Consider the following 24572-nt stretch of genomic DNA (forward strand, 5'->3'; position numbering starts at 1 on the left):
CCTGCTCCAGCAATCCCATTCTGCCTCCCACACACTGGAGAGACCGATCCCCTCCCTTTGCCGTCCTGTATTCTGTTGCAGTGTGGCTGTTAGCAGCTCGCCCTCCCCCAGAGACAGTTGCATCAGGCGAGGGATCCTGCGTATGCAGTCCCTGTCCCACCCTAGGGACGGCTCTATTTGCCAGGGCAAGTAGCCCAGTGGCCTGTACCTCATCACCCAACCTGCACTGGGGGAAGGGACGAGTATGGCTGAGTTCAGGGCGCCCTGCTATGATCGAGGTTGAAACAATCACGAGGTGCTGAGAAAGTGAAAGCTCTCCCGTGGCTCTGGGAACAGTCTGTGGGAAGCGCCCATTGGTGTGTCAGGCACCTTCAGGTGACAGGCTGAGCCTGCTGGCTTCACCTGCCTGGGCCCAAACTTCGGAGCTGTCTGCACACCTGCTGTACGCCAGGGACTCCCTGCAGCAAGCCTGCCTGAGCTGGACACTGGAGAGCGGCTTGCACCCCCCACAGCAGGCCAGGACCCCACCGCCGGTAGTGGCAGTGGCTTTTGGCCAGTGCTGGAACCCACCGGGGTTTGATAAATGCGTGGTTAGCACAGAGAGCAGAAAGTCTGACTCAGGACAGAGCGCTCTGACCGGGGCTCCCTGCGAGCTGGGCTGTCGCTGCTCTAGGCTTGATGAAAGTTTACATGAAGAGCTAATACCTCAAACACTCACCACCAGTGCTGGGGCGGCCGCCCAGCGGAGAGTCTGGGGCCAACCAGCTGATTAGCAGCGCGCCCACAGCCGGCAGCGTTTGTTCCTGCTGGAGCTGCACATCCACCCATGCCTCGGTGCACAAGAGAACATTTCATTCCGCCCATGGATGGAAAGAATGAGAGCAAACGTAGCCCCCAGACCCTCTTTTGTTCAGCTCCAGAAGCTTCTCTTCTGCCGCCAGCAACTCACACGTAACATCCCACCTGGCCCCTGCCGCCAGCTGTCTGCCTGCGGATGGCTCAGCTGGCCACGGGCCAGAGCAGCTAGGTACCAAAGGCAGGGCGAAGTGGAGGGACCATTTCCCCAGGCTCTGAATGGACCCAGGGGCCAGCCCCAGAGAGCTAGGCAGCAGTCACACCTGAGCCTGCAAAGAGTAAACAGTGTCCCTGCTCCCACTCTAGTGAACCGTGTGCCACAAGGGGGAAACTGAGGCACACGGTCATCCCAACTATTGCAAAGCACTCCCACTTGGTCACAATAATCACACCTCCAATCTTTTTAATACACAAAACACACTGAGCTCCTTAGAAGCCTATCACCCATTAGGGATAGAGCCCAGGAATCCTTCCTTGCAGCATCCCTTGGCTGCACTAACCACTAGACTCCAGTCCGCGAGAACCCAGGAGGCCTGGCTCCCAGCCAACGTTCCCTGTAAGCTGAGCACTTGGGTGGCCCCTCAAATTCAAATGCCACCCAGCTGATTAGCAGCACGCCTGCAGCTGGCAGCCTGTATTTCTGTGGGTGGTGCACATCTGCACATGCCTCAGCACACATAATAAAATTTATTCTGCCCATTGCTCTAACCCGTTGAACCCCAGTCCCCTCCTAGGGCAATATGTTTAGAACCCAGGAGTCCTGACTCCCAGCCTCTGTCCCTCTAACCATTATGCCCCAGTCCCCTCACAGAGCTGGAGCTCAAACTCAGGAGTCCTGCTGGCCAGCCCCACCTGGGCGTTACCACAGTCTGAGTTCATGCAGTACAGCAGGAGTGGGCCGTGTGTGTGTGGGGGGGGCGGGGGAACAAAGGCAGATTCAGGGCATTCCATGGGGCAGAGAGGGCTATTGTTTGGGGAGGTCGTTCTGGGCAAGGCTGGGCCCATCGCCATCCCTTGCATTGTCCATCTTCTCCTTGTACTGGCGGTTGAAGAAGTTGAGCTGGAAGGAGAGCAAGAGGAGAGGTGCTGAGACCCAGGGGGAGAGACTCTCGTCATGGGATGTGGGATCCTTTTCCCACCGCGGGCTGAGGTAGAGACGGGGAGGGGGGGGGCCTGTGGGGGGAGGAAGGGTCCAAGCCCTGCCTCACTCACCTTGTAGAGGGCTGCAGTGATGAGCGCCAGCAGGATCAGGCCCCCCACGCTGCTGCCTACAATGATGGACAGGTAGTTATAGACCTTGGAGCTCTCCACCACCGTCTGCACCTGCGGGAAAAGGGACTGTTCGATGGGGACCCAGGAGTCCTGGCATCATCCACCCCACCCTTTTCTAAACCCACAGACTGCAGGCCTGGCTCCCAGCTCTAACCACTAGCCGGTGCAGTCTCTCTCACCGTGGTACCTGGCGCTGGACGAATCCCTCCTCCTGGGTGTATTTCTTCTCCTCGTACTCGATCTGGGCCTCGCTCACCAGCCTCACTTTCTGCTGCTGCGTCTGGAACAGAGAAATTCACTGGCCTTGACTGGAATGATATAAATCAGCCCAGGGGGACCTTGAGCAAGTTACAGGTTGTTTGCACAGGAACAATGCTTTTTCCAGCACCGTGATGCAGCCACCTCTGGGGTGAGGCATGGGGGGGGCCACTCACATGCTGGAGATCCCACTTCCAATGCCCGGGGCAGAGGCAGCTCTCATACCTGGGAGACCCACTGGAAGCTGATGTTCCCTCTGATCACAAACTCCACCGGCTGCTGCATTGCCAGGGAGGCGATTCTGCACCGGATTTTCTTACAGGTGGCCACGGAGCAGTCCTGGGGGTGGAAGGATATCGCCGGGTCAGGTGGTAGGGAGCAGGGACTCCTGTGGTCAGAAGGTCTGGGTCTGTCTATAACAGGGGCCCCTTCCCCAGCACTGTGTGTTAGTGCAGAGGGAAAGGGGCTGCTGGGACCTGCACTGGCCTGTACTCACCAGCAGGGGGCGCTTGCTCATCTGCTTCACGAACTCCTTTGACCCCGGCGTTTCCGCCTCACTGGTGCACTGAGCCAGCTGGGGCTGGGGCGGGAGAGAGACACGGAGTTAACGGGGGCGGGAAGGGGACACGGGAACCTTCCCCTCTAGGGGGCGCTGGCTCTGATCCAGCCCCAGGCCAGGGGACAGGCTGGCTGGGGCAGGGGACATGAGGCTGTTTCCCCTCCGCAGCCTGTCCCAGCAGGGGGCGCCGTAGCGCAAGGCAGGTGTCACTGGGCCCGTCACACACACAGCACAGGAGGGGCAGGTACCTGGGAGGGGACGACCTCAGAGGCGTCCCACACCCGGACCCCGCTCAGCTTCACCGGGAACTGGAACGTGACCGAGATGGGGACGATTCGCCGCCGCAGGTTCTTCACCTGAAAGGAACAGACTCCCCATAAGGCTCTGCAGGGAGAGAGCCCAGCAGCTCTGATCCCCAGGCCCGGCTCTAACCCTCAGACCCCACTCCCCTCCCAGGGCTGGGACAGAACCCAGGAGTCCTGATACCCTGCCCACCCCCACCCCCTGTGCTCCAACCCGCTAGATCCAGCTCAGGCAGTTCCACTCCCCCCCCCCCCCGCCCCCGGGCTCTGAGCCCCCCCTCTGCCCCATCTCCCACCTGCACACTCGGTGCCACCGGCCTCACCTCATACCGATGTGTCACCGGCACGCTTGTCTCCGCCTCCTTGGTGGAGAAGTTGACGTACTTGGTTGACTCCTCGAGGCTGGGAGAGGCAAAGGACAGAAAGAATGAGAGAGACGGGAGTGTGATGGGTGGAGCTGGAGAATGGTGGTGGGGTTATATCCACCTGGGGCGCTGTGGTGCAGGGGACAGGGTGGGGGCCCAGCAGGAGGCGCTGTGGTGCAGGGGATAGGTGGGGGCCCAGCAGGGGGCGCTGTGCTGCTGGGAACAGGGTGGGGGCCCAGCAGGGGGCGCTGTGGTGCAGGGGATAGGTGGGGGCCCAGCAGGGGGCGCTGTGCTGCAGGGAAGAGGGTGGGGGCCCAGCAGGGGGCACTGTGGTGCAGGGAACAGGGTGGGGGCCCAGCAGGGGGCACTGTCCTCTCTGCACAGACTGACCTGGTGAGGATGATGAAGATGCCATACTTGACCGGCAGCTCCTCCCGGTGACTCATGTGCTGCGTGATGCGGCCGCCATTGGCACTAGGGGTGGGGGTGGGGTTCAGGGAAAAGGGGAAAGATGTGGGGAGATGCAGCCAGTTAACTCTTCAGGGATGCTGCGCTCTAGGCCACTTCCTGCACAACACTGGACTGTACTGCAAGGAGCCGTGCCCTGGGTCTGTGCCACACAGCACTGCTCTGCATAAAATCTTTGTGCCCTGCACTGTAAGCCGCTGTATTGCATCACACACCACACCTATGCGCCGCTGGCATTGTACTGCACTGCAGTAAATGTTACAGCATCGCACCATATCCCACTGTACTGCACACCCCTGGCCTTGGTTATACATCTCTGTACCGCACTGCAGTAAATGTTACAGCATCGCACCATATCCCACTGTACTGCACACCCCTGGCCTTGGTTATACATCTCTGTACCACACTGCAGTAAATGTTACAGCATTGCACCATATCCCACTGTACTGCACACCCCTGGCCTTGGTTATACATCTCTGTACCACACTGCAGTAAATGTTACAGCATCGCACCATATCCCACTGTACTGCACACCACTGGCCTTGGTTATACATCTCTGTACCGCACTGCAGTAAATGTTACAGCATCGCACCATATCCCACTGTACTGCACACCCCTGGCCTTGGTTATACATCTCTGTACCGCACTGCAGCCTCTGTGGTAGCATTCCACCGGAGGTCGCTGTACTGCAGTGTGCCACATGCTACTGCTCCGGCTTACGGCCCACTGCAGCACCTTGCAGTATGTGGCACTGTGCTGCACCACACTTCACTGCACGGCAGTGCACCAGATGCCAGTGCTGTGACTTTAATCCCACTGCTTCACCCTGCAGTTTACAGCCGTGCACTGCACCCGACTCCAGTGAGGGGATTTTCAATCACTGCTCCACTCTGAAGTCCAGGTCACTGTACTTGTACTCTGAAGTCCAAGTCCCTGAGCATGGAGCACTGTGTGACCCTTCTCCGCGTGCATCACTGCTCTATACCATGCCCGACTGCTGTGTGCCATGGGGCAATGCACTAGTCAGTGCCATTTGCCTCCAGTGCACAGGGTGTCATGCACTGGGCTGTATCAGGCCACTCTGTCTGGCTTTACAGCACATGCCAGTAAAGCAGAGCTGCAGTGACTCCTGGGCTGCTGCGTTTCTTTGCCCTTTTCTGTGGGATATTGAGTCCAGCATCGCTGCTCTGGGTGAAACTGCCCCTCCACTGTATTGTCCTGTGTCATGCACTGCTCCAGTGCCAGTGCGCTGGCCAGCACTGTATGGCCACACGCATCACACTGCAGCACACAGCACTGCAACAGAACACACTTGACTGCCTTTCACTGGACCCCACATCACCGCACTAACCTGTGATTTGTCCCTTGTGCCCTACACCACAGCCCCACCCCCACTACGCTGGGTCATACACCACGGCCCCTTCCCACCCATCTCTCTGCACTGCCTCCCATGCAGCCCTCTGCAGCCTGCACGCCCCCCCCCGGCCCCTCTCACCTGCTGGCATTGGCTGCGATCTGCAGTCTTTCCCCCAGGTCGGCTTGCAGGGAGATGTCAAAGGTGATGGCGAAAGTGGCCTAGAAAGCACACATTGGGAGCTGGGCTCAGGGGATGGGGAACTGACAGAGAAAGAGGGGATGGCCAGAGACTGGCTACTGGTGGGGCTACACCTACCTCGGCTCCTCTCTGGAAGATGGGGGGGTTGATGTGGCAGGTGCAGTTCCTCTGAGTCTGCTCCTCCGAGCCCACGGCCGAACTGCATCTAATGGCCATGGCCCTCCTGTTAGACTGAGCACGGGGACCAGCCCGTGAGAGACGGAACCCGCAGTGCCCCCTGCTGAGCCCCCACTGCCCTGGTCCCTGCAGCACAGCACCTGACGCTTAGCCCCCTGCTTGCTCTCTGCACTAGCTGATCTCTCACACTTAGCCCCTGCATCCCGTGTCCCGCCAATGTCTGCAGTGCTTGGAGGGGATCGGGGGTGGTACCTGGAGCGGCAGGACCCGGCGGTAGGACAGCGCGGCCGGGTAGAAGAACCGCACTGCGGTGCTGTAGGAATTCTCCCCGCGGTTCTGGATGGAGACGGTGGTGTTGAGTTCAGGAGTGACGCCCACCACCAGGCTGCTCAAGCTAAGGGGGAGAGGAAGGGGTGAGCTTCCTCAGGGCAGTGCCCTAGGGGACAAAGCTCCTCCTCTAGTTTGGTGGGTCCTATATTTGTCAGTGTTTGTCTCAGAGCTCACAGCAGCCCTCAGCTACTCGCATCAGTGGCTGGCATAGGGAAGAGAGGGGAGACCAAATCCCAGAGCTGCTGCTGCCCTTCAAGTGATTCAGGCAGGGCAAACTCCTCCACCAATATCCACCCTTCTCCTGTGCTGTAAACTTCCTCTGGGCAGTGCCCAGCAGGGGAAACCAGTGCTGTGAGCTTCCTAGTGTAGTACCCAGCCAGAATCCCTTCACAGCCCCTAATGTCACACAGAGCAGTGGTGTGAGCTTCTTATAAAAGTTCCCCTCTGGGGACCCCAGTGCTGCTAGTGTCCTGTATCAATGCCCAGCCAGATGCTGCAAGGAATTATGGGAAGATCTGTAGCTGGGTGTTGCAGAGCTGAGCCCTGATCCAGCCAGACAAGCCCCTCTGTGGAAGTTATTGACAGGCAGAGGAGTGACATACCCTGGGAAATTGAAGGAAATTTGGAGTTCATCAGCACAGACGCCATCGGTGCTGCAGTCGTCCTCAAACGGGAGCTATGGAGGCATCCGGGGGTTGCGGGGGGAAGGAGGGGAACAGGGGACAGGGCAGTTAGTAGGGGACTGGAGTAAAATGCAGCCAGCATTTTCGCCCATCATACAACCTCAACCACCACCATCAGCAATAGTGTGAAACAACAGCATTACCAAGAACACCACTGCTGCATTCTTCCCCCCTACTGTTACCTGCACCATCTCATGCTCTGCCTCAGCCACCACCGGCACCAAAACAGTCTGATTCGACATCACCCCGAGCAACAAACGCACTGTGCGTCAACCAGTTCGGTCAATAGGTTCCCTACAACCTCAACCACAACCTACATCACATTCAACACAGTCTAAATTAGCAGAGTTTGCAGCAATATAGATGCAACAAAAACTGCCAATGCTAGCACCCCCACAACCCTCTCGACCATCACCTTCATCACTCTCTCCAATATAGTGTCAACCAACACTGTGCAAATGACACAACCACTACAACCTCAGCCAACAATGTAACCAATATCATTACAATGTCACCATTCACCACTACTAACATAATCTGAAACAACACTGCTACTAACACAGCCATGATAACAAGAACTAACACAGTAACTAATAGCTTTACAGTTTCAACCATAATAACATGTCAATACAGGCTCAAACAATAGTCACTTACCACTCACCCACAACATCCCCCAAACTACATTGTTACCAACACCACTACAATCACTGTCACTCACTAGTATAATCTCTGCCAATATTGTAAGAAACACAACCATTACAACTTCAGTCAACACCGTCATCAACACTACTACGCTCAGCACCATCACAAATACAGTGCGTACCAACCAGCACAAGCAAAAAAGCCACAATAATCTGAATCAACACATCACCAAAACCATTAGGCAGAATCAACATCGCCCATACGACTACAACTTCAACCTACACTGTCACTAACACAACTACTGCAACCTCGGTTTATACCGTCCTCAAAACCACTGCAGTCCTTACCAAAACTGTCACCAATAATTCAATCAATTCAGCCTCACCCAACACTGTCACCCGCATTACGATTTTACCAATCATCACAGAACATCAACACAGGCTACTTCAGTGCTGTGAGCAAACCCACAGTCACTACAACCAATGTTGACACTGTTACAAACACCATTGCCTGGTGCCGGTTGCCTCACCGAGCCTGCAGACACCAGCATGGAGTCCTGGCTCAGGATGGGTCTGAGGCGGGCGGCAGATGTGATGGGCTCCCCCTTCAGGGTGTAGTTGAGGTGCAGGGTGATGGGGATCAGGGTGTCCTCGGGGCAGAGCTGAGGAGACAACATGGAGGGGACCATGAGGAAAGGTGGGATCCATAGAGAGGTTTGTTCTCTGGGTGATTAGGGGGCAAGTGGCTGGGTGGAAGCAGGAGACACAGCAGGAGGGGAAGGAGCCGGGATTCTGCAACTCACGGGTAATGTTATCTGGAATGTCTCACATCTCTGCTCGATGCGGAGACGCAGCTCCTTGCCCAGGATGGGGCCGGTGGAACCGAAGGCAGCTCGGATCCTTGTCCGCCCGGGGTCCAGAGCCAGGTTGTACTGGATGGTGCTGAGGAGCTGGTCACCTACAGAGGGGAGGGGAAATGAGGGACAGACTGAAAGAGGGAACCTCAGTAGGAAATCGGACACGGACCTTTCCCCACCAGGAGCGCTGGTTCCGATCCGGCCCCAGGGCAGGGAACTGGCTGGCTCGGGGGAGGGGAGCAGGGTGTGGGTTTGGTCTGACCTAGGCTGTCCCTGGTGCTCTTCGTGACGGTGAAGCAGACCTCTGCCTTGCTGGCCTCTGTGTTGAGCTGCTCCTGCCCCTGGCAGGTGAAGGCTGAGGTGGGGATCATGGAGGGCTGGAAGCGGATGGAGACCCCGACTCTGAGCACTGGCCGAGACCTGCCATGGTGGACAGAGGAAGCAGCAGCTGAGCCGCCATTGGGCCTTTCTCCAGCAGGGGGCGGTGTGCGCACACCCACACAGACACCCCCCCACTTACTGGTGCTGCCCGGGGTGCCAGGTGGAGCAGCGCCAGGACACAGAGAACTCACCTCAGCAGCAGGACCTGCCCCTGCGCTCCCACCGCGACGTCCGGCAGTCCGTCCCCCGTCAGGTCTGTCCCGCCACTGACGGCCTGGCCAAAGTAGCGCAGCCCGCTGGGGAGCTGCGACCCCTCGATGCGCTGTGGGGCAGAGAGCAGTAAGGGGAGGGAAAGGGGCGGCTGTACTGTGCAACGGGCTCTAGGGGGCAGCAGAGGGTGAGGGAGGGGAAGGGGCCAATGGCTGCAAAGAGATGATGGCGTCCCTGTAACATCTCTTCAGGGCTGTGCGCTGACCCCTCCCCACAGGAGCTGGACTCACCTGACTGTACTGGGGACTGATCCCTCCCTTTTCCCCGAGGAAGATGTACAAGGCCCCACGATTGTCGTTCTCCATGGGGGCCCCGATGGCCACGTCCGTCTCTCCGTCCCCGGTGACGTCCCCGATTTCCGACATGCTGGCCCCGAAGCGCCCGAGCGCCTGCCCTGTCTGCCCCTGCAGCGTCCGTCTACACCTCAGCGTCGCCCCCTGCAGGCCAGGTTCAGAGAGCTGCACTCATCCCTCGTTTAAAGAGAACTTTACTTATGAGGACTCGCTATAACGAGGGACACGTATACACACCTATGATCACTAAATGAGTGAACTTCCCCACTAATATGAGCAAGCCACGGGGTCCTGGCCGGGAAGTGGGGAGACCTCCCCCAGCAGCCCCAAACTACCCCCAGCCTTCAATCCCTCCTGCCCCCGCCCCATCGCAGCCCTAAATGGCCCCAGCCTTAGACACTCCTTCTCCTCCCACAGCCTCTTCACTGGGGCTTCCTCCAGCTCCCCTGCTCCCAGCAGGTAACAGTCGTTAAAAACCAATTAAGGGTTAAGCTTTCAGCACCTAGGCATAAGGTAATTGCTGTATCAGGCAATAGATTTCTTCCTGAGGCAGCAGTGTTAAGAAACTGCAAATGGCTTCTTTGACAGCCACATGCAGCTCTGAACTGCCCAGCTGGCGACCTTTAACAAATCTAGTGGTGACCCATGTTTGGGTCCCGATCCATAGACTGGGAATCCCTGCTCTGCATACATACACTACATCTATTTCTGGTGCCAAACTATTCAAATACATCAGAAAAGTACCTCAACTCAACTGGTTTATGTCAAGACAGAAGCACTTGGAATGAATCGGAGACTTTTACATGTATTTTAATGGGAATTTAGTGTCACTCCTATGAGTTTTTGCTTATGAGCAGAAACTTGGGAACCAATGGTGCTCATATAGCGAGGGATGAGTATATATGGAAAATAGGCTGTGGGCTGCTGGAGAGATGGTGACTGTCAGCTGTGCTGCAGTTCTCTGCCCCAGTTAAATGTTATCCCTGCCGCCTATGCCTCTCCCGCCAAAGCAGCTCCCTCCAGTGCTGCATTGGGTCCAGCATGCGCCACCGGGTGAGCACGCCCTCTGCCGAGCCGCCAGCCTTTCTCCCTGGAGCACGGAGCTCAGGTACCACTGGGCTCATTTATAGCATCCCAACCCCCTGAGAGCTATCCAGCTTTCCCACGGCCCTGCTCCTCTGTCCTACCTGTCGGCCGAATTCACAAAGATAGACGCGTCCTCCGTTCAGGGGGGTGTAGAACATGGGGGCTCCAATCAGAACCAGGTCCGTGTTCCCATCTCTGTTCAGGTCCACAGCACAGAGCACACCACCGAAATACGAACCGATCTAGAGAGGCCATTAAGCCACGCCTCCAGTTTAGTCACCCCCTCCTGTAAGCCCCCTCCAAGCCACACAGCTGTCTGCAAGGGGCTCAGAGAGGCTGAACACACTGCTGCCTCCATCCGCCGGTCCCACTAGGGAGCCAGGCCGAAGCGTCTCTCCCCACTAGCCGCAGTGTGGAGCTGGCCCAGCAGAGATGCCAGGGCGGTTCTGTTCTGGGGCCAGCAGGGAGGGGCCCCTCTCCTGGCTGTGGCACTCAGTGTTGGGGCTTTTCTCCCCACAGCTGCGGGACCTCTGTGTGGGGGCTGGAGGAAAATTAGTCCCTTCCCCTGTCACAGTGCTCAATCCAGAGCTGCCCCAGAGCTGTTGCTGCGGTGTGGCGCCCCTTCCCTGGTCTCCACCAGCCTAGCTTGGAGCCGCCCCCGCTGCAGAAGAGGTGTCCCTCCCCGGCCCCAAGCTGCTGCAGGGACAGAGGGCTGGGGCAGCCTGCCCTCCGAACCCTGTATCCCATCTCCATTCCAGACCTTGCACACCAACCCTCTGCCCAATCCCTGAGCTGCCCCCCCGCTCCCCAAGCCTTCAACCCTACCCCCCCCGCCACTGTCCGTGTGCGGAATGACATTTGTCCAGTGGCACATCCCTTCCATAGAAGCGCACACCACCAAAATCACTCCGCACCCAGGCATCAGAAACTAGAGGGAACCTTCCTCCTTCCACTGGGACTCCAAGCCCCAGCCCTGCTGGGAGGAAGATTCAGTTCCCGCGCTCATGTCATCCGCTCCCCTCCCTCCCGGCTTTAGACACAGCAGCTTGGGTGATTACAGTCAGTTTCCTGCCTAAGGGGACGCCTGGGCAGGGGTGGGCAGCATGCTGAATGCGAGATGTGGTGCATTTCCTTTCAGAGGCTGCGCTTGCAGAGCAGCGCTGCTTCGCCAGCTGAGCCACTCTGGCGTCAATCCGACTCAGCTGGAACGTATAGGCAGTTAGATATTAGAGAAACGTACCGGGTTAGTTGAAGCACAACCCTTTGCCAGCACTGTGCATATTACCAGTAACAGTTGAACCCTATGGCAGTCTCTTTCTGTTAGTCTTATGAGTTCCATTTAAGGCCTAATCTCCACTAAACAATGAGGCTGGTGCAGCTACGTTTCTCAAGGGTGAAATTCCACCGCCCTGAAGAACACAAGTAAAGCAACTTAGTCCCGGGGTGGCTGGTGGTAGCTTGGTGGGAGAATTCCCCTTTCAAGCTACCAGAGAGGTAGCCGAGTTAGTCTGTATCTTCAAGCACAACCAGAAGTCCTGTGGCACCTTAGAGACTAACAGATATTTTGGAGCATAGGCTTTCCTGGGCAAAGACCCACTAGCAACTGTCTCTTGGGAAGATGGAGTACCTATGCCAATGCGGGAAGCCGCCCTGCTGGCAAAGGTAGCATCTTCACTCACATGCTACAGCAGTGCAGCTGCTCTGGCGCAGGTGTGATGCTGCAGAATTTTAAAGTCAGACAAGCTCTATCTGACTGTAGGAACAGTGGGATACTGGAGATTTGCTGAGTCAACAGTGTGATGCTGTTGCAAAAAAAGCAAACACGGTTCTGGGCTGCATTAACAGGTGTGTTACGAAGATGACACGAGAAGTCATTCTTCCGCTCTACTCTGCACTGGTTAGGCCTCAGCTGGAGTATTGTGTCCAGTTCTGGGCACCTCAGTTCAAGAAAGATGTGGAGAAATTAGAGAGGGTCCAGAAAAGAGCAACAAGAATGATGAAAGGTCTAGAGAATGTGACCTATGAAGAAAGGCTGAAAGAACTGGGCTTGTTTAGTTTGGAAAAGAGAAGATTGAGGGGAGACATGATAGCGGTTTTCAGGTATCTAAAAGGGTGTCATAAGGAGGAGGGAGAAAACTTGTTCTTTTTGGTCTATGAGGACAGAACAAGAGGCAAGGGACTTAAACTGCAGCAAGGGAGGTTTAGGTTGGACATTAGGAAAAAGTTCCTAACTGTCAGGGTGGTCAAACAGTGGAATAAATTGCCTGGGGAGGTTGTGGAATCTCCATCGCTGGAGATATTTAAGAACAGGTTAGATAGATGTCTATCAGGGATGGTCTAGACAGTACTTGGTCCTGCCATTGGGGCAGGGGGCTGGACTCGATGGCCTCTCGAGGTCCCTTCCAGTCCTAGTGTCCTATGACTGTCAGCTGTGGTGCAGTTCTCTGAACCTGTTAAAATGACCCCCTGGCTGAGGCTGTCTGACTGAATCATTCTATTATATGGCGTCATCATCATATAAGCCTCCTCCGTCTCCCCTCGACCCCCTCTCCACATTATCTGTAACGTTCCCCATACCTGCTCCCCCTGCATCTCCCATCTGGGCGTCCATTCCCCGCTACCGGTGTCTCGGCTGAACAGGATGACTTTACCGGTGTGTTGGTACCGAGGGGCCCCGACCATGTAGCTGGTCTGCCCATTGAGCGTGACAATCTGAGACGAATAACCTCACAGAAAAAGAGGGACACGTGCAGGTCAGACAGGAAACAGCCATGCAACGGTGCCACACAGGGATTCTTTGCCCTGAATGGAGAGGCAACCACCTCTTGGATGGGGCAGGGATCACTCAGCCAGGGCTCAGCTGCAGCTGCTGCTGGGGTGAGGTACAGGGGGCTGGTAGAATGGCTCAGGGAAGCTCTCTGGGTTTGCTCTTACCGAGGTAAGCGTTATTCATGTCCGTGGAGCTGCTGGACACCCGGATGAAGCTCAGCTCTCCGCTGGCCCCGTATAAATATATCCCACCGGACCAGTCATGGGCTCCCACTGCTCCCAGCACAGGCCCCTCCTAAACCAACATGCATGTCTGAGGGGACTGATTGCAGAAAACGGACAGAGCAGGAGACATTGGTGAGACCTCCCCACCCACTGCAGCACAGCCTGACTTAGCGCCAGATGGGGGGACCGCACTGCTGGGGGGAACAGCGCCCCCTGCCGAGGCCCTTGCTGCTGGCAGGACAGCACCCCTCAGGTTCCATGGGAAAAGCACCTCTCACGCTGCTCCTTCAGCCGTCAGGGCTAATAAAGAGCTGTCTGCCTTTCAGGCCTCATGTAACTTAGCTTGTCAGGGCCCCAGCGCAGGGCAGTGTGGGCCATGTGCCGGGGCCAGGTGTCACTCACAGGGGACAGCAGGGCGCTGAATCCCTCCTGAGACATCTCCAGACGGAAGGAGCTGCCGCTCTGGGACTGGGTGCCTTGGGGGAGAGAAAAAGGCATGGGAAAGACCATCAGAGGTGGAAAGGCCTTGGGTCCCATCCCCTGCTCCCTGGAGCCAGCCTTTCTCCTGGTCTCAAGGCGGGATCTGGCACTCCCCCAGAGAGAAAACCCTGTATCCTGAAACTCAACCCCTTAAGCCAGTCAGTTCCCAGCCTGAGGGTGCCCAGATGACAAAGGCATCACGGGTATTTATAGAGCTAGACCAGGAGAGAGATGTTGGATGGGGAAAGAGGGAGAATATTTGAGGCCTATTTCAGCTCCAAATTCTCAGCAGCTCCCTGTCCCACCTGGGCCTGGAGACCCCATTTCTAGAGCCCCAGGGCTGGTGCGGCCTCTGGCCTGGACCTTGTACCTTCGATGGCAAAGATCTTCTCCTGCAGCTGGTTCTGGATGCCCTGGAGAGCATCGAAATTGTCCACCTGGAAGACGTGCTCATTGGTGGGTAGTGAGGCGATCTCATGGAGCTCCTGCTGGGCAGCTTCTCTGGAGAAGGCATCACCGACCTTCGTGGGTTGGAGCAGGGTACCGGGGAGACAAGAGCATTGATGTTAGGCCAGGCCAGGACCCACCCATATCGAGCTCTGCTTGGCTGCAGAGAGGCACAGCTCAGCTAGCGCCATGTGCCATTCCAGGGTGTGGGATGCAATGGGGCTCTGCTGCGACCATCCACACTCGATCACTGGGTCAGGACTCCACCCCCAGTGGGAGAGATAAGGGTTGAGTCTGGGGAGGAGCAGAACTGGGTCTTGAGCCCTGAGTGTGTGCAAGGAAGTGTGGGTAATTGTACTGAGAACAGGGTGATTTTGTAAAATCCTGGGTTGGCGGGAGAATGTGTCTCAGGAACTTTTGGTTCCTAAAATCAAAGACTTCTAGGGCTGGAAGGGACCTCAGGAGGTCATTGAGTCCAGCCCCCTGCCCAAAGCAGGACCGACCCCAATTAAGTCATCCCAGCCAGGGCTTTGTCAAGCCGGGACTTAATTTCTAGGGATGGAGACTCCACCACCTCTCTCAGGCATCCCACATGTAGATCGTTTACCCTACCTAGGATCTGACGTTTCCAGGCCATCGGAGTAGGCAGGTGGCCTGGCAAGCAGTGGGAATACCCCTAGCTGGTCTCGATGGTGCTGCTCAACCTGACATATAGTGGGTACGTGGAATAGCCTTTAATGAGAATCTGCTGCTTCATCTGGCTAGCGACACACCAGCTGTGCTGTAGCATCCCAGCCTGGCTTCAGCTCCTTGCCCGGTACTGTGGCTGGTGCCCTGCCATGCTGGGTGGGACCATCTTCTCCCACCCTCCCTGTCCCTGGACATGGCCTCAAATCCAGGCTCACCCCGATGGCGTAGCGGATGATCCCAGCCCTCTCCGCCTCAGGGATGACATCCGAATAAGAAAGTGGGTCATTAGTTTTCTCCCCATCTGTGATCACAATGAGAATCTTGTTGGCCTCCTCCCGAGAACCGCTCCCGGAGGTGAACAGCTCCTGCCTGGTAAAGGGGAAGTGGGGAATGCAGAGGAGGGTTATGGATGTGTAATAGCTTCTGGAGCTCATTCACTGCTTTGGCATTGCTGATTGCAAAGCCCTTGACAAAGGAGATCCATGCCTCCATTCTGCCTGGGGGAAACCAAGGCACAAGAGGGGCCATGACGTGTTTAAATTAACACAGCAATAGAGGCTCAAAGATGGCCACAGACCCTGGAAAACTGATTCTCCGCTGCCCTCCCAGAGCTGGGGACAGAGCTCAGGATTCCTGATTCCCATCCCTCCAGCTCTAACCACTAGTCCTCAGTCCCCTTCCACTACTGGGCATAGAGTCCCTCTAGCTTAGGTTGCAGGTCCTTGCAGCCCCTTCCCTATGGAGGCAGCGTGGGCAGGAGGGCGACACGTACACCACTCTCTGGATGGCTGTGGCTGTGTGTGTCCACCCCCTGAGCTGCACAACTCTCCTGATGAGCTGGCCCGGGTTGCGGCTCTGCCTGTACGCCAGGAAGTTGAAGTGCTCCATAAAGTTGTGCGAATACTGCATGAGGGCGAACTGTGGGAGGAAGCAGGGGAGAAAAGAGAAGGGCAGGGAGGATAAGGCACTCAGGAGCTGGACAGTGGAAAAGGCTGGGGCAGGCAGTCAAGAATTGGCTGGTTCGGCAGGATTTTTTTTTCCCGCTTTTGGATGCAAAATCCTTGAGACATTGGAGTCCACACTGACTGCGAGGTGAGAGCGCCCCCTGCTGAGCCCCCTTCCCCTCCCTGCAGCACAGCACCCCCGGCTGGGCCCTCACCCTTCTCCCTGCAGCACAGCGCCCCCTGCTGGGCCCTCACCCTTCTCCCTGCAGCACAGCGCCCCCTGCTGAACCCCCTTCCCCTCCCTGCAGCACAGCGCCCCCTGCTGGGCCCTCACCCTTCTCCCTGCAGCACAGCGCCCCCTGCTGAACCCCCTTCCCCTCCCTGCAGCACAGCGCCCCCTGCTGAACCCCCTTCCCCTCCCTGCAGCACAGCGCCCCCTGCTGAGCCCCAGCCCTGTTCCCAGCAGCACAGCGCCCCCTGCTGAACCCCCTTCCCCTCCCTGCAGCACAGCGCCCCCTGCTGAACCCCCTTCCCCTCCCTGCAGCACAGCGCCCCCTGCTGGGCCCTCACCCTTCTCCCTGCAGCACAGCGCCCCCTGCTGAACCCCCTTCCCCTCCCTGCAGCACAGCGCCCCCTGCTGAACCCCCTTCCCCTCCCTGCAGCACAGCGCCCCCTGCTGGGCCCTCACCCTTCTCCCTGCAGCACAGCGCCCCCTGCTGAACCCCCTTCCCCTCCCTGCAGCACAGCACCCCCTGCTGGGCCCTCACCCTTCTCCCTGCAGCACAGCGCCCCCTGCTGAACCCCCTTCCCCTCCCTGCAGCACAGCGCCCCCTGCTGAACCCCCTTCCCCTCCCTGCAGCACAGCACCCCCGGCTGGGCCCTCACCCTTCTCCCTGCAGCACAGCGCCCCCTGCTGAACCCCCTTCCCCTCCCTGCAGCACAGCGCCCCCTGCTGAACCCCCTTCCCCTCCCTGCAGCACAGCGCCCCCTGCTGAGCTTCTACCCTGTTCCTGGCGGTACAGCGCCCCCTAGCCCCTCAATGGAGCATTGGCTCAGCACTAAGAGATGAGGGAGTCCCCTACTGAGCCCCCGCTCTGCTTGCCGCAGTACAGCACCCCCTAGTATTGCACTGGGGCATTGGCGCCAGCGCTGCCTGCTACGGGAGAGCACCCCTGCTGAAGCCCCAGCCCTCCCTGTAGCACAGCTCCCCCGGCTGAGCCCTGACTGTGGGTTCGTCCTCATGCAGCCTTCAGGGCAAGCAGCCAGGGTGCAGCCCCTGCCCATCACCTGCGTGTCAGTGCCGTGGAAATGCTTCATAATCTCCCAGAGAAACGTCTTCATCTTTCTGAAGTTCTCGGGAAAGATGCTGCTTGAGCCATCAATGAGGAGTGCGATGTCCGTGGCGTGTCGGGGGCACTCTGAGAGGGATGGGAAAGAAGTCCAGGTTCCACCTCCAGCCCCTGGACTTCCATTGTCCGGCAACACCGAGGGTTCAGCATTCCTGTGCGGGCTCCTGGGCTGGCCCACTCATGGGGAAAAGCCAGGACCCCACACTCATTTACTCTTCTCCCACCCTCCCAGAGCCGCCGGAGCACTGCAAAGGGCTCATTTGTGGGGCTCAAACCCAGGGAGGGTGGAGGAGGAGTGGGCATGAGGTGGGGGCACTTGTGAGCAGAGCCCCACAGCCGGTGGCAGCAGAGGGGCTGGCATTGACCAGTCTGGTCCGGCAGATGCCCTGGTTTGGGATGGGTCAGGTCCTGAGGAGGCTGGACCGGGGAGGTCCAACCGGTACATCTTGACTCAACTTCAGCACTGAGAAAAGTCAGTGGAAAGAGCTGAGCCACATCAAAGGGCCCATCTAGCCCCCCTCCTACCTCCCACGGGGCTGCCCCTCACCAGCCAGCATGTCCGGGATGCGCTGCAGCTGCCGGAGGCTCTGGTCCAGGAGGAAGCAGTAGCCATTGATGTACATGTTCTCCCTGCAGGCCCGGTGAACTGTGGGGCCACAGGCCTAGGGCACAAGAGAGGGATGGGGTCACAGGTTGCCCCCTGAGGAGGGCACTGGGGGAAGGGGGAGCCTGCTCCCCCCATGGATATGCAGGGAAAAGCCCTGTCAGGGCAAGAAGCCCCCTGGGGCGAACAGGACCAGGGCCCAGCACCCTTCTCCCAGAGACAGGACAAGACATCACCCTGTTACCACACTCCTTGCTATGGACATGCCCAGTAACTGTCCCCATGGCGACATTGCCCAGTTACCCCCATCCCTCACCACATCACAGTCTCGGTCACTATCTTCATGGCAATGCAACTCAGTGAGTCTCTTCACTGCTGCTTCATTGCACCTTCTTGGTCCCCCCCCCACACCCCAGACAACACTGTGCCTGCAGTCGCCGTGATGTTATCTACTCACGTCTTCTGCACCACGTCCTGGCTCATTCTAGTGGTTAGCACCTGCCTACACATGTACTGTTACTCATCCCTTGCCATGGTAACACTGCCCATGTTCCGGTGAGCTTGACACCGGTGGGCAGAGCTTTGAGTTGCGGCAAGAGCATCTGCTTCTGTGGTATAGGCCCCACACCCCTCCCAGAGTCACCCCACCAGGAACGTCCTAGGGAAAGCAGCAGGGAGCTGCTCATGTCATGCGGTAACATCACCCATCTGGGATGGTGGGTGCACAGTCGCTCAGAGCCACAGGGAGATCATGAGGTGGGTACCTCCTCTACCACATCACTGCGCTGACGTTTCATCCTGCTCCCATGGCTGGGGGATGGGAGAATCCCATGGAACTCCGGGGCAGAGACTGACCCACAATCAGAGCTCAAAGCACAGCCCGAGCCACCCCTCCCACGCTGACATGCGATACCTACCAGGAGCTGGGCGCCCTGGGCAGCCAGAGATAAGCCAAGGGACATGTTCACGGCATTGGGGGGCCCTGCGGGGAGAAACGCCCCAGTGCCAGAGTAAGATCCCTTGGTATGGGATACCTTTAGTCCTGCATCTCCTAGTTCATTCACTCCCCATTCCCTGGCAAGTCCCCTCCACCCTGGTGGGAAGTGAAGGCAAATGGTAACAAAGGCCTCTGTGGTTGCTTGGAAATAGAACTCATGAGCCCTGATTCCCAGCTTCCCCTGCCAGAACGTGCTCCTTCCCAGAACTGGAGATGGAGCCCAAGAGTCCTGATTCCCAGCCTCCTCTGCTCTACCCTTCCAGAACGTGCTCCCTTCCCAGTGCTGGAGAATGGAACCCAGGAGTCCTGGCTCTTGGACCACCCCCCCTGCCCCCAGCACTACCCCACCCAGCTCAGGGGCCCTACTCTGGATGTGGATCTCCTGGCAGCGCCTGGAGCCTGGGTTGCACTTGTAGACTTTGCCGGTTTCGTTCATGTTTCCCATCTGCAGCGGGGCCCCGATGAGCAGCCTGCGGGGAGAGAGTGGAGGGGAGCTGGAAAATCAAGGCATCCCATTTCTCCTGGGTGGTGGGGCCCAGGCAGGGCCACCCAGCTGGCCAGGCTCCTTGGGGGCAGTGGTGCTAGCACAATCTGTAGGGTGGGGATGCTAACCTGCAGCTCCCCCTTACTCTGGTCCATGCCCCAGGCTGGTGTGTGGCTGGGACCCTGGGTGGGGCCCGTGCTGGAGATTCTGGCTGTGAAACCAGGGGCTGTGGCAGGTAACTGGGGGCCCTGAGCCCATGTTTGTCCCTTACCCTCCTTTGCTGGGACTCCCAAACTGAACCACACTCTGCCCGAACCCGGCAGCTGGTTCTTGGAAGGTGATGGGTCCCTCCACATCCACACTGAAGCCGTGGCCGGGTGCCAGCTCTGCAGGAGTTAAACAGTCCAATAGCACAGCTCTTCTCAGCTCCCCTGGCTGTTACCCCCTCCTCCACTCTCCTGCCCTCCCACAACTGGGAGCAGACCGCCTGCGAGCTCCCCATTCACCCGTGCGGAGGTTAAGCAATGCCCCAGCTTTCACCCACTCTCTGGCTGACAACTCACCTGTGCCCAGGTAGATGAGCAGAAGCAAGGGGGCCATTCCAGGCTGGCTGAGGGGTGGGGTTGGCTTGGCTGCTGGGCGTGGAGTCCCAGCAGGTTTGAGGGCACCGCTGAGGTCTCAGCTGAATGCACAGAAAGGAGAACTGAGATCAGTGCCCCGTGACAGGAGGGAGAGAGAGAGAGAGAGACCAGCATGAGGGAGGGGACAGGACGCAGGGCAGAGGAAAGAGAAAGATGAACCAAGTGAGATCACCTGACACATCGCCAGCAGCCCTGACACACTGGCATGTACAACATTGTGCGGATCCAGTCAGTCACAGAGAGACAGGCAGAGCCACAGCTACAGGCGATAGCCAGTTGTCATCGGCAATACCCTCACACTGCCCTGCTCTGAGGAGGTTGCCCTTTGCCACCCCCTCGCCCCAATCCAACACACCCAGGGTGACTTGCACAAAGGGACTGATGTCTCTTGGTCAATACTCCACTCCTGAACCACGGTCAGAGCGTCCACACACCTGCTCGTCTGGTTGTAGAGGTGCTCGTGAAACTGGCCCAAACTGTGTGTTTGTGTGTGTAGGGAAAGCCAGCGACACCGGCGTCCACAGCCACAGGCTGTGGCTACACCAGCCCCTCCTTTTGGAAGAGGCATGGTAATGAGGCAGTTCGGAAGCTGCTATTGAGGCGCGGCACCTCATTAGCATGATTCGGCACCTCATTAGCATGATTTGGCACCTCATTAGCATGATGGTGGCTGCGCACAATTGGAAAGTGTTGCTTTTGGAACGCCGCCGCCCATGGACATGGGAGCCTTTAGAAAGGACACCCCGGGCTTCTAAAACCAAATAGGAAGAAGGGGCTTTTGAAGCCCAGCAGGTCCTTTCGAAAGGCCCCCGTCTACACGGGCAGCATGCGTTCCGAAAGCAGCCCTTTCAAATCCCGTGTGGGCACCGTTATGCTAATGAGGTGCTGCATATTCATGTCAGCATCTCATTAGCATCTTCCAAACTGCCTCGTGACCATGCCCCTTCTGGAAGGAGGGGGCTAGTGTAGACGTAGCTACAGGGAGAAAATCATGCACAGCTCACACCAAGACAACAACCCACTCTGTCTTCAACGCAGCCTCAGGGAAGCCGCCTGCCACACACACAACCTTACCCACATCACCACTGATACAAGCTCACACCCACTCGCAGTGAAATGAGCACACAGAGGGCAGAACTGCACAGAGAGAACCAAACAAAGAGCTCCACATACGCAACCACACATGCTGTGATGGACCATCTTCCCTCCCACCGTGCTTTATGGACAAGGTGCTCTGAATACAGCTAGGCGTAACTCAGAGATGCCTGGAACAAAGCGTGTCTTATAACCTATCATTTGAAGTGTTACAACCTGCAGAATCTGCATATCAGACTTTTGTGGATGTATCATTCTTCCGTGTGGAGTTGTGTCTATAATGAAGTGTGCATTTGTTTACAGTTTTTAAAGGTGCAAATCACAATTAATTACTGGAGCTCCGAGGAACAACCCAGAGGACAAGCTCAGAGAGGTAGCCATGTTAGTCTGTATAGTCACAAAATAAAGCAAGCAGTCTGGTAGCACCTTAAAGACTAATAATATTATTTATTCGGTAACAGAGAGGAAGCCGTGCTAGTCTATACACTATCAAAACAAAAAACAGTCAAGTAGCACTTTAAAGACTAGCAAAATGGTTTATTAGGTGAGCTTTCGTGGTCTGAAGAAGTGGGTCTGTCCCACGAAAGCTCACCTAATAAACCATTTGCTAGTCTTTAAAGTGCTACTTGACTGCTTTTTGTTTTGATATTTATTTGGTGATTGGCTTTTGTGGGACAGACCCACTTCTTCAGATGTGGAGAATAACTCATAACTGAGACAAAAAGAACTGACAGAAAAAAACACTGAGGAAAAAAAACCCTGTGAGATTAAAAAAAAGAGGACTCAGATGGGGAGAACAATGGTGGGAGAGAAAAATAGCCCTTGAAAGTTTCTGTTGAGTTAAATGGGATGCTGTCCATTCCTGAGTATCAAAGGTGGGAAATTGTTCCTGTAATGCGTAAGACAATTGAGATCCTTGTTGAGTCCATGGTTATAGGTATTAAACTTGAAAGGACAGTTATCTTCCCTAATGGCTAAGCAATGATGTGTTGTAAATGGCTTTCTTTGTTCTGTAGATCTGGGAGGTGGTTGGTTTAGAAAGACACATGACCATGCGACCTGGTACAGGGGTCTCCGTTTTGGAATCCAGAATTTTTTCTGGGGGCAGGAATGAGCAATGGGTAAATAAACAATTTCTGTCCCAGGGGAAAGCCTATTTCAGTGATAGGAATCTTGTAGTCCCTTGGTCTTCAGCCTGCTCCAGCTTTGGTCTTCGGTCTGTCTTGGCAATTGCCCGACACGCCCTAAGAAAATTAGAGAACTTTCCTGGAGACCCTGGTCAGGCTAAGATCGTTTCTGACCTGAAAATTTTACCTGGTATAGAGGAAGCTATTTAGGATAAGAACTACCAAGAACAGACAACTGAGAGGAAAAGAACTGACAGAGAAAACGCTGAGAGAAAAAAAATGAGGACTGTCGTTTTCTTTTTGTTTGATTTGGTAACTCACTTTGATCTGTAACAGAGAGGCAGCCGTCTGAGTCTCTGCTCCAACAAAACAAAGCAGCGGAAATGTAGCACTTTAAAGACTAACAAAATGATTTATTCGGTGACGAGCTTTTGTGGCACACTTTGAGCTTCTTGGTCTCATTTATAACCACTTAAATTCTACTGTTTTGCTTAATAAAAAGCTCTTTTGTTTCCAATCAAGCCTAGTGTAAATTGCCATTCCCTGGAGAGAGCTACCACTGTGCAGATCTCCCTTTCATTGATAGAGGGAGCTTTTGCCATGACCCCTTCCCATGCAAATCTTTTGCAGCGAGAGACGCATTATTTGTAACTTTGATCCATTCTGGGAGTTGGTTTCCTGGGTACTGTGCCCTAGAACTGTATCCACCCAGAGCTGTGGCTAGTGTCTTCATTGCTCTGCAGGGAAGCGGTAACCCCAACTCTGTACCTTGGCTGGGGGAGACCAGAGGATCTGACTCAGGAAGACAGGGTGCTGGGGAGCCCTGGAGAGTAAGAAGGGGAGCCTGAGAGAGTAAGTAAGTGGCATGATCAGCACATTGGGAAACATTCCAAGGGGTCTTTTGTGACCACATCCCATCATACTTTCTATCTACAATTACCCTCCCAATACACAACTGTCCAGAAAACACTCCCATACACACAGGCACAAAACTGTTGAGATTCGGTCTTTGTGCATGTTGGCAGCTCTTGTATAGCTTGGCATAGTACCAAATTATTATTGCACTGAGCCAGTTGTAGCTCAGCACTGGGTGAGGGATCACCGTATAAACAGTCCTTGTGTTCCACCCCAGAGGCAGTTGCATTTCAGTACTGGGCAGGTGGTTCCTGTATAATTGCACAGATTGGAAAGTGCTTTGTTCTTGTGTAGTCTGAGAGGCATGAGGACGTGAAAGATGCTCCCACTGCATTTTTTTTTTTTTTGGAATGATGATTAGGTTCCATCTATTGTTTTACTACTTATCTTTTTGCAGGTTCAGTTCTGGGAGCAGCAGGGTGCACAGTCCCCAGGGTGGGTTCCAGATTATAATAGGGAAATGACATACTAGGTCAACTCATTCAGTTTTGAACTCTGCATTTCCCTGTCTATTTCTATATCTTTCTCTCTGGCCTTGTCTACGCTAGACATTTTGCCTTAATATTCCCACCTGTTGCTACCACCTCTGGGGGTGGCATGGGCATTGCTTGTACAGGGATCCCTTACCTGGCACAGGGATGCAGCCACCTCTGGGGTGGAGTCTGGGGTTCTTTGTGCAGGGAGGTATGACGTAGAACAGAGATGCAGCCTTTTACAACATGTCCATGGGTGAGCCCTGCCTCAGCTGGAGTATTGTGTCCAGTTCTGGGCACCATGTTTCAGGAAACAGATGAACAAATCGGAAAAAGTCCAGAGAAAAGCAACAAATATGATTATAGGTCTAGAAAACATGACCAATGAGGAATGACTAAAAGAATTGGACTTGTTTAGTCGGCAACAGAGACAATTATGAGGGGACGTGATCTCAGCTTTCAAGTACCTAAAAGGGTTACAAGGAAGAGGGGGAAAAAAATTGTTCTCCTTAACTTTTGATGATAGGACAAGATGCAATGGGCTTCAATTGCAGAAAGCTATTTTGAAATAAGCACTACATGTGGGGCTATGTGTTTTGAAATAGCTACGTGCTATTTTGAAGTACATTATTGTGTGTTACAGCCCCATTTTGAAATAGCTATTCTGGAATAGCTTATTTCAAAATAGGGCTGCTGTGTAGACGTAGCCCAGGAAAAATTTTCTTGCTGAGTGGTTGAGCACTGGAATAAATTGCCTAGGGAAGCTGTGGAGAAATTTAAGAGCAAATTAGACAAACATCTCTCAGGGATGGTTTAGATGATGTTTGGTTCTGCCATGAACGCAGGGGAAGGGACCTGATGACCTCCTGAGGTCCTTTCCAGTTCATAGAATCATAGAATCAGAACACTAGGACTGGAAGGGACCTTGAGAGGTCATCAAGTCCAGCCCCCTGCCCTCATGCCAGGACCAAGTACTGTCT

The 24572-nt window shown here is 55.8% G+C and overlaps 1 protein-coding gene across 1 annotated transcript; it reads right to left on the reverse strand.

The window, feature by feature from the left end:
* Window positions 1-1247: 1247 nt before the first annotated feature.
* On the reverse strand, window positions 1248-19988 carry LOC142014964 (integrin alpha-D-like). The gene is made up of 27 exons (XM_074998295.1): window positions 19905-19988; window positions 19613-19727; window positions 19224-19327; window positions 17808-17918; window positions 17195-17325; window positions 15736-15881; window positions 15179-15332; window positions 14197-14347; window positions 12930-13078; window positions 10454-10594; window positions 9204-9410; window positions 8895-9025; window positions 8585-8742; window positions 8269-8423; window positions 7996-8127; window positions 6744-6817; window positions 6064-6205; window positions 5752-5865; window positions 5575-5654; window positions 4002-4085; window positions 3570-3648; window positions 3193-3300; window positions 2882-2965; window positions 2611-2724; window positions 2315-2407; window positions 2068-2178; window positions 1248-1915 (listed from the first exon to the last, which is right to left on the reverse strand). The coding sequence occupies exons 1-27, from the start codon at window positions 19939-19941 to the stop codon at window positions 1820-1822; spliced, it is 3201 nt and encodes a 1066-aa protein (XP_074854396.1). The 5' UTR covers window positions 19942-19988; the 3' UTR covers window positions 1248-1819.
* Between the last annotated feature and the right edge of the window lie 4584 nt (window positions 19989-24572).

This window comes from Carettochelys insculpta, chromosome 6, assembly GCF_033958435.1.
Source record: "Carettochelys insculpta isolate YL-2023 chromosome 6, ASM3395843v1, whole genome shotgun sequence".
Classification (NCBI taxonomy): Eukaryota; Metazoa; Chordata; order Testudines; family Carettochelyidae; genus Carettochelys; species Carettochelys insculpta.

Coding starts and splice junctions, on each gene's coding strand:
- LOC142014964 (XM_074998295.1), bottom strand. CDS start 19,941: ATGGCCCCCTTGCTTCTGCTCATCTACCTGGGCACAG. Junction 8,743..8,894: donor GGGCAGGTCCTGCTGCTGAG/GTGAGTTCTCTG, acceptor CCACCATGGCAG/GTCTCGGCCAGTGCTCAGAG. Junction 2,408..2,610: donor GCTTCCAGTGGGTCTCCCAG/GTATGAGAGCTG, acceptor TCTCTGTTCCAG/ACGCAGCAGCAGAAAGTGAG.